This window comes from Gallinula chloropus (genome assembly GCF_964237585.1).
Source record: "Gallinula chloropus genome assembly, chromosome: 13".
Classification (NCBI taxonomy): Eukaryota; Metazoa; Chordata; class Aves; order Gruiformes; family Rallidae; genus Gallinula; species Gallinula chloropus.
In genome coordinates, this window is record NC_140098.1 from 20,117,464 (window position 1) to 20,126,331 (window position 8,868).

Here is an 8,868-nt window from a genome sequence, read left to right on the forward strand (position 1 = left end):
ATCAAGGTTAGAGAGGATTATCCACCAGTTTGTGGCTACAGCTCACTGGGTCTGCATGGCCAAGGACCCCACTGGGTGGCAAACAGCTGCGTTGAACCTGCCTCTTCCTTAACAATTCACGTCATTGGCTTCTGGATTCTTTCAAAATCAAAATTAAATCTCGCTGAGGTCCTCAGTTAAAGGCCTCAGAGAGTAAACTCCATGCTCCTGATAAATGAAGAAGCAGAGAAGAAAAAGAAAGGTCCCCACACATACTCCCATAAAGAGGGGGAAAAAAGACAAGAGAAGGGGCAGTTCTTTTTCTCTGTGCAGCCCTTTCACCACCGCATCTGCATGTAAATGCTTGGTCTGCAGAACAGGTATGTGTCATAACGGGGTGGTGCTGGTGAAACAGCACGTTCTCCATGAGAGTACAGAGCATCCTGCATCGTTCTCCTTACAGCCCTGCAGCTTCTTTCCCTGTCCCCTCCTGGATCCCTGCAGTCTTCCTGGGAGGTCAACAGGAGCTGGTTACTGGATGGTGACTGGTTTCCAGGGGTGCCGTTCCTTGGTGACCTTCAGGGTGTATTGTTTCAGGCCGGGGCAGTGGGTGAGGAACGCTTCTACCACCTCCTGGCTGACCACACAGTAGCAGTGGATCTCCAACAGATTTCTGCACTGCCTAGCCAGATCTACCAGCGAGGAATTTAAATCCTCCGAGGACGTGGTTTGCAGCGTCAGCTTCTTCAAAGTCCTGCTGTAGCTCTGGGTGACAAACCTAATCTGATTTACCATGTAATTATAGGTATTGAGCTGCAGTGTGCTCACAGGTATGTTCAGCTGTAGGATCCGTGGTATTTTGCAGGCAGGAACGGTATGATCAAACTCTAGGTCTACACAGAGTCGAGGATGCTTTTGACTCACGGCGGCCCAGAGCTCTTCTGAGATGACTGGTATGTATTTGTCCAGGCGCTCACAGAAAATGTCTAAATGGGTGAAAGCTGCTCTCTCGGGCTCGAGCAGTTCCTGAAATACATCATCAGACAAACTGGCGTAGTAAACCCCCAAGGCTGAGAGCTTGGGACACGCTCTGAGAACTTTCCTGATGGTGTCTGGTGCCACGTTGCATACCAGGGTGTGGTTGTTGATGAACAAACTGTGCAGGTTTGGGTTGGAGGTAGCTATGAGGCCAACAAGCTCGTCATCCAGAGTGAAGGGCATTTTCCGAAAATCAATATGCTGAAGGTCTACCTGGTTTCTAGTGTCACATATATTCCGTATGCTCTTCAGGATGTCCTGGCCAGAGTAGAAATAGGGGTTCTCCCCATGGCACACGATGCACAGCTGCTGAAGTCTGTGGTTCTGTTTCGCCAATGCATCCAAGATGCATGTCACGTTCTTTCGGTTGACCTCCTTGGACTGGTCAAACACAACCTTCAGGTGTTTGATTTGACTGAGGAACCGGAGCAGGCTCTGCACCATGCCTTCCTCATCCCCTGAATCACAGCTGGAAGGGTAAAACAAGCTCTTAGTCATTGTGAACGCTGAGCTGAGCAACCATAGAGCAGATCCTCTCCCTTACTGGTGTTCCTGCAGACACCAATGGATCCCCCTGACCTTTCTTCTCACTTGATGCCCAGGGAGCCACAGCAAGGCAGTGAGAGAGTGAGAGGGTGAGGAGAGTCAGCCTGCCCATAAGACCCATCAGAGGAGTAAGCGTCACGACAAGGATAACTATTCAGTAACTTTGCCTCTTGCCATTTTCAAATGGCAACTTAGAACAGCGCACCCAAGAACATCCCCAAAAACCCAAACCACAGGCAGCAACTGAGGGAACACAGCATATTACACCATTTTCTCTACCGTCTCAACAGGTGCCAGCCGTGCTGGATAATATCATCCCATGATTAATGCCAGTAACGTCAGAGTAGAGTTGTATAAGTGTCCAACATGCAATGGAAACAACAATCCAGTTATGCCTGCAAAGATGCTGGGGCATCCTCTTACCTGATCTCTGTGAAATGCCAAACAGAGCTCGAGGAAACAGCCGTAGCCCACCGCCTGCACACCTGGAAGACCGTGTGTCTATCTCGAAGAGAAAGGTAACAGAAAATTTGGCTGAGGATTTCTTCTGGGATGTAGTTCCACAGTTCTGACACTGGAGCAGGCATTTTGCTGAGTCAGTCAGTTTTTAAGGGAAAAAAAACTTCCAAAGCCCCAATTAATTCTCAGAAGTTCCTGATCAGAAAAACAGACAGACAAAAAAAACCCACAACACCAAAAGACATAACACATGCGTTAAGATGCATTTAACAAATCAAACCGATGCAACTGGATGACAGAGGAGGTCAATCCCCCACCCCCTAACTTGAAATGTCACTGCATGTTAAAATTGAACACAAAAATTAGGAAAATCTGTTGGCTGATTGTTTTGCACCCTTTTTCCTATCAATCCTAAGCAGCTGGGTGCCACTCTGCAGGAGTTAAAGCTGCCCCATCAAAGGGGGGGAAGGGGGTGTGGGGAAAGGCCTTTTTTCCTGCAGTGAGGTTTTGCTACTCAGGGTAGTAAAACTGCAAGGGAATTTTCTAGTCCTGCTGCACTGGCATTCAAAAAGCTGAGACAGATTTCTCAAACTGTGGAGGGAGGAAAACCTCTTTGCAAGCAGAAGCTCTGCACAGAAAACAGCCCCACGTAGCCATTTTTACTGATACCAAAACAGGCCTGGAGCAGAAACCAGTAGCTTAACTGCAGTGGTCCTGGCCTGGGGACAAGCTGTGGTGGTTTAGAGAGACAGAAAAAGAAAAGAAAAAAGAAAAAAAAAAAAGAAAAAGGGCTTATTACTGTGACTTCAGTTCTCAGAAACTGCATTTAGACACGTCTGACTTCAAAATGGAAAGGCAGAGTTTGATGAACCTTTTCCTGCAAACTCCAGTGCCACAGAACCAACTGGGATTCACAGCATCCAGCCAGCACCCAATTGTTTTCATTTGTCATCTTCCAAAACACGGTTTATCCATTTTCTAGATTGCTGCACAAATAAAACTACCAAGGTGAGACCTTTTTTCCCAACCCTCTCATAAGCCAGCAAGGGGTTTTAAATGCAAACATTCCCCTTCCTGGGCTGGCACTGGAGAACAGGCAGAGCCTGGTGATCTTGCTCTGAATTTCACGGCGTGCCCTCTTGCTTTTGGAGCCCCCCACCCCAGGTCCAGGAGTCACAGCCTTATCTCAGCACCATGGGCTTCATTTAAATGAAAAAAACATGCTTCTAGATATCCTTGAAGCAGAGCAAGAGCTGCAAAGCATGAAGCAAGTGCGGAGTAGTGATGCACAAAGCCCAATACGGAGGGGAACACAATTGCCTATTTTTCTAGAACCTGCTGCTCTGAAGCGTGACTCATTATTTTGAGTGCGAGGTGGAAGTACCACAGCAGCTATGCTATCTTATCTACCATCCTATCAGTGACAATCCCCTTTCCACCCACTGCCAAGCCAGCAGCAGCCAAGCCATAGCGTCCTGCTTCCTTCCTGGGAGCACACTCTCTTTTGTCGCCTTGGCAGTTCGGCCCCTGCTTTTCTACTCCTAGGTGCTTTTACACCGTCTCTAACAGACATTTCCCCAAACATTAAGCTGGTCTTTGCCTTACATGAAATCTCACGTGACCCTTTCGTTTTCTTTACGACTTTTATTTCCTCAAGCCCGAGCCCTTAGAGCCACATAAAAGGGACTTCGACCCTCTCAGGAAGAAAAGGGGCATTTCTAGCTCTGGTGGCTGCTCGGAAAAGCTTAAAAACGTGGCCCAGGAACAGGAAGGCAAAGCTCGCGGTGTCGCTTTAAGTCATGGAAAGGCTTTGAGTCAGCGAGAAGCGCGGCTCATGGGCTGCGAACGCTGCGGGCTGGCTTGGGTCCACCTTGGGTGCCTGCCCCAGCGAGGGCAGCCGGGTTCCGAGAGGCTCTCGTGAGCCGCTGATGACCTCTCCGTGCTGTATTAACCACATGACAAGAGGGGCGCCGCTGGTGACGAGCTTGGTCAGCTCTCGGCACTGTGCAGGCCCGCAGGAAGCCAGGCGAACGCCGGCTGGGAGCGAGCGGCCGGCAGCCCAAACAGGAACAGGCGGTGCCGCTCTCGGGCGAGCCGCCCATGGAGCCGAGCAGCATGGGGAACCCCCCAGCCACGGCATCCACTCCAGCCCCGCGCAGGCGGTCCAGGAAGGGGTGCAGCGTACCTCTCAGAGCAGAGCCCGTCTTCCTCTGTGCTCCCTGCCCGCGGCTCCCAGCACCAGCTGCGCCCCAGAGGGAGGAGCGGAGGAGGAGATGCCAAAAATAACAGCGGAGAGAGGCGCCTTCCCTGCCCACGGGGTGGGAGCCGGGATGCCGCGCTATCCTTTATAGGAACGCGCAGTTTGACAGCCCTGCCTTCCCCCTCCTTCAGCAGCCGGCCCCTCGCAGTTACCCTGCGCGTCCCAGCACTGACCCTTCCCGTGCTGCAGCCAGCAGCTGCCTGGCTCGGGGGGAGCCTGTCCTCCCGCAGCCACGCACTCCCCAAGCAGGCACACCATTGAACCCCGACACCCACATCCCATGCTGGCTGAGCCCCCGTGAGCTGCAGCCTGTCCCCCTCGTCGGCATCTTTATTTCCCTGCTTATCAAGCACTGCGATTTCACAGCACAGGATGCTCCCTGAACACACGCACTCAGCAAGGGGGAGTGGAAAAGAAACTCAGGTCTCGGCTACCTTTTCCTTCTTTACCCTCTCCATATACAGCAGACAGGTTAGCTTGGAAGAAATGTTTATGGGACACAGAAGGGAGGGGGAGGAGGTCCCCACAGCACCTCAGCCTGTGGTTCCCACAGCCAGTGGTGCTACAGGCTTGGTTTTTTGTAGGTGAAGGCTGGGATGTCTCGGTTCGTTTCACCCCATTAACCCTTAAAGGCACAGACCCACAAGTTGCGGCTTGAACTGTCAGCAAGGAAACGCACCGTTTCCCGAAGCGATGGCACCCCAGGCTGGCTGACCCTGAGGTGGACTGTGGGTGCTGCCTGTCCCAGTAACCCAGAGCACCCAGGAGAGCCAGCCTGGATCAGGTCCTGCAGGAATTTACTTCCATTGGGTTTTCCCCTTCGGCAAACGCATTAGCTTATATTGTTATGATACTGTTACTGCAAAACGTATCTGAATTCTTAATATATGCATAAGAATCTTTTACAATGCTTTCCACCTTTGTTTGAAGTTCGTTTCCCCAAAGAGTTTGCATGAACCGACTGCCAAGCCAGCGTGACAGCAGCTAGCACGTGGGCACAAACCCTGGCCCCAGGCCCACACCAGCCTTTCGCCAGCTGGGGACAAATAGGGGAGCTGCTCCTACCCCTCTGCTCGCAGGAAGACACCAATGCAAGACAAAGACAGCCCGGGCAGGAGGCTGCTACACAAGGTTGAGCAATGGAGACCCAAATCCAGCTGCTGACTTTGCCTGCCCCAGAACCTTGTGTGGACTCGGGAAAAGATGCTTTACTCTCTCTACCTGTCCATTCAGTTCATCAGAGGAGCACAGCTGAGTTACAGCCTTGCCTGGCTCAGAAAGAGGTGAGAGAGCATTCAGGTACCACTGCGGGAAGGACCAAACCGGGATGCCTGGCAGAATTCAGCAGCTATACTGACACATCATCCCAGCCCTCCTGCAGGAGACACAAGGACTAGCCCAGGTGTCCCTACCTGCCTGACAAACTGTTGGATTTGCCTGGAGAAGGGAACTCCACATTATTAATCCCTCTCCCTTTCTGAGGCAGCAGAAGGATGCCGTTACAGGTGTTGCAGTCACGGCGTTCTGCAGTGCAGTTCTCCTTGGACACTCAAAGGGAGCTCCAGGGAAGGGAGGTGTAAGATCTGCACTTTCCCCACTGCTCAGTCGTTACTAACCCAGCCTATCTCTGTTTCCATTTATTCACTCTCCTTAGCGGTGTTATGGGGGGGGAAACTGATGAGTGCCAGCCAGAACCCACCAGCCTTGCGGTGCCATCGGCCACAAGCTCTGCCGGGGGGTTCAAGCCACCCCGCTTCCCTCCATCCCTAAGGAACCCGGGATGCACGCCCAGCCCCGGGTGGGGGGCAGCTTTCTGAACAGACCGGTGTCCGACCACCTCACATGTCCTCACCTACACGAGTGACCCGGAGACCGAAGCCGGGCATTCAGCTGCCGACGGAGCCACCAGCCGTGGCGTGGTGTGGGGACCAGAGGCGTCAAGGCACGGCCAGAACCGCTCGGATCTCGGCACGCAGCATCCTTCCCCGCCGGCCAGCCTCGGGAGCCACACGGGCGGACACCCAGCTCTCCCGGCCGCGGTTTTGGGGCGCTGGAGAAGACCGGAAGATATTAATGCGAAGGGGAACATCCCTTGCGCTTCTATAGGGGAGGTTGGGGGGGTTTCCCCGCTTTTTCTTTACCCCCGCCCGGCCGCCCGCCCCCAGACCCGCTCCCCTGCGGGGCCGCCGCCAGCGGAGCCTCCCGGGGGCCCGCCCGGGCCGTGTCGGCGGAGCGGCGGGCGGTGCCGCCGCCCAGAGGCGGAAGTGGCGGCGCCGAGGCCGGGCGGCGGCGGTGGCAAAAGGTAAAGAACCGCCCGGAGCCGCAGATGGGGCCCGGGGCTGCCGCGGCCGGGCGGGGAGGATGGCCGGGGGGGCGCGGGGCCGGGGACGCCGTCGAGGGCCGCGGGCGCGTCCCGGGCGCGTCCCGCCGGGGCCGGGCAGGGGTCGGGTTCGCGGGCTGGCTCCCCCCCCCGGACAGCGGTGCCGCGGCGTTCACGGAGCGGGGCGGCAGGCTCCGGCGTTAGGTCTGGGGAGGGGGGACGGGACGGGACGGGAGGGGACACCCAGGCAGCGGGGGAAGCGTGGTGTGGCCGCGAGCGGCACAGGCTGGCGGGGCCCGGGGCTGGCGGCTGCCCCGGACTCGCTGTCCCGGCTCTTTCTCCCTTAAAATAAAGACAGCCCGTTACAGGAATTCGGCAACAGCAGCCGCCCGAGGCGTGCGAAAGTCAGCAGAAAGAAAAGCAGAAGTGATGAGCAGAGATGTGATTTCTGGGCCGGGCTTCGGGGGTTTTAACGATTCGATCGCTGCCGCTGCTGACACCCGGAGCGCGGAGCTCCCCCCGCCCGAGCGGGGACGGGCACGGGCAGCACCCCCCGGCTGGGATAACGCTGCAGGGGGGTAACAGCAAAGGTGAGGGGCTTTGCAAGCGTGACTTCCACAGCACTGTGGAGTCAAAGCAGGGAGTTGCTGAGGAGTGAGAGCCTGGTCAGCGTGGGGAAGGGGCTGGGGGTGGTAGGGGGGGGGCTGCGGTGCCACAGGAGTGGGAGAAACAGGGTCCCTGTGCTTCACGCGCCTCTGGGCTGGTCCCCTTTCTTCTTCACCAGGTGCTTTTCTAAAAGGCTTGTGTGATGTGGGAGCCCACATCCTGGAAAGAGTCCCACATCCCACAGGCACTCCTTGAACTCTGAATCTGGTGTGAATTTTATGATTTTCTGGGTTCCCCCCCCCACACCCCATAATCTCCAAAGAAGGAAAAGGCTCCTGGGCTGGGCACAGTTTCAGGTAATATTCCAGCACCCTGTTGGATATGCTGCAAGAGATGGAAATGGTTCCCAGCCCCAGCTACCACCCTGGGAGGTCATCCTTCTGGCAGCCCCTGGTGACAAAAGACCTTCACACCCACAATCTGAAGGGCACCTGAAGAGAGGGACATAGACTACCAGGCCAGGACTTGCCAGCCAAGGGAAGTCTGCTGGGGCTGAAGAACAGGGCAAAGTGGGAAGGTGGGGATGCTGGTGGGGAAGCAGCTAATCATGTGACTGAGGGCTGTAGACAGATGACTACACAAACAAGCAGTCAGAGAGGGGCATGACTGGGGCTGAGCCAAAAGCCCCAAATTACTCGTCACTAAGATAAGATGGAAGGGCAGGGTCCGAGCACCGTACTCTGGGGGAACAGGTTTTGTTTTGGGGGGGGGGGGCAGGAGTGATGACCAGCTCACAGACATGCTCAGGCAGGTTGTGTACATACCAGAAAGGATTAGTGGCTGTGCCCACCTCCTGGGCTCTCCAACGCTCTCCAGCCATAGCAGCTTTGCCTGGCATCGCCTGATGTAGCACAGCTTTTCCACTCTGAGTATCCACAGCCTTGGAGGTCTTTCAGTTCATCTTTGCCTTGGGAGCAGAGTTGGGTGCCGCTGCACTAGATTTAAGCACGGCATTAGCTGGCCAGTGAGCAACAGGGATGGAGAGGTGGAAGTGATATCTTCTAGGCAAATCACTGCAAGAGGCAAATAGTGGGAGAGGAGGAATCAATAAGCTAGCAGATAAGGCAGGGGCATAGCCCCGACTGTCTGTATGTGAGCCATGGGCTCTGTAACATATCCTTTAGTTAGGACAACCAGGGGACTGGGACCAAAATGCCTCTGCTGGCAGCAGAGCTTCAGTCCACAGGAACGTGCCAGAACCAGGACTGCAGGCTGCTCCCTGGAGTGCCCTGGCTGGGCGTCTTTAGGCTTTGCCAGCGTGGCTGGGCAGTCAGAGGCACAAGGATGAACCTCTTTGCTTTGTAGTCTCTCTGGTCTATAAAATGAATGGACTCAGCAGAAAGCGAAAGCGGAGCTTTGTGAGCTGCAGAGTCTTTGGGACTCCACCTCCCACTGTGCTGTGCTTTACAGAGCCACAGTAAGCGCTGCAAAGGCTACACTTGCTTTAACAGCATCACCACCTCCTCTAGGAAATTGGGGTAAATCCCCACGATCCCATCATGCTTCTTAGAGTTTGCCATCGGCACTCACCCGGCATCAGGCCATTGTCCCTATGGTGTCTCAGCTCACCTCATCTCTGTGATTTCGTAGGGTGCTGAAG

At 55.0% G+C, this 8,868-nt stretch overlaps 1 protein-coding gene across 1 annotated transcript; it reads right to left on the minus strand.

Moving 5' to 3' along the window:
- Positions 1-510: 510 nt before the first annotated feature.
- On the minus strand, positions 511-2,150 carry FBXL8 (F-box and leucine rich repeat protein 8; the record flags this gene model as incomplete). Its single annotated transcript, XM_084270178.1, has 2 exons — positions 511-1,486; positions 1,987-2,150. 2 exons carry the CDS (start codon positions 2,148-2,150, stop codon positions 511-513), a joined length of 1,140 nt encoding a protein of 379 aa, XP_084126304.1.
- Positions 2,151-8,868: the final 6,718 nt, after the last annotated feature.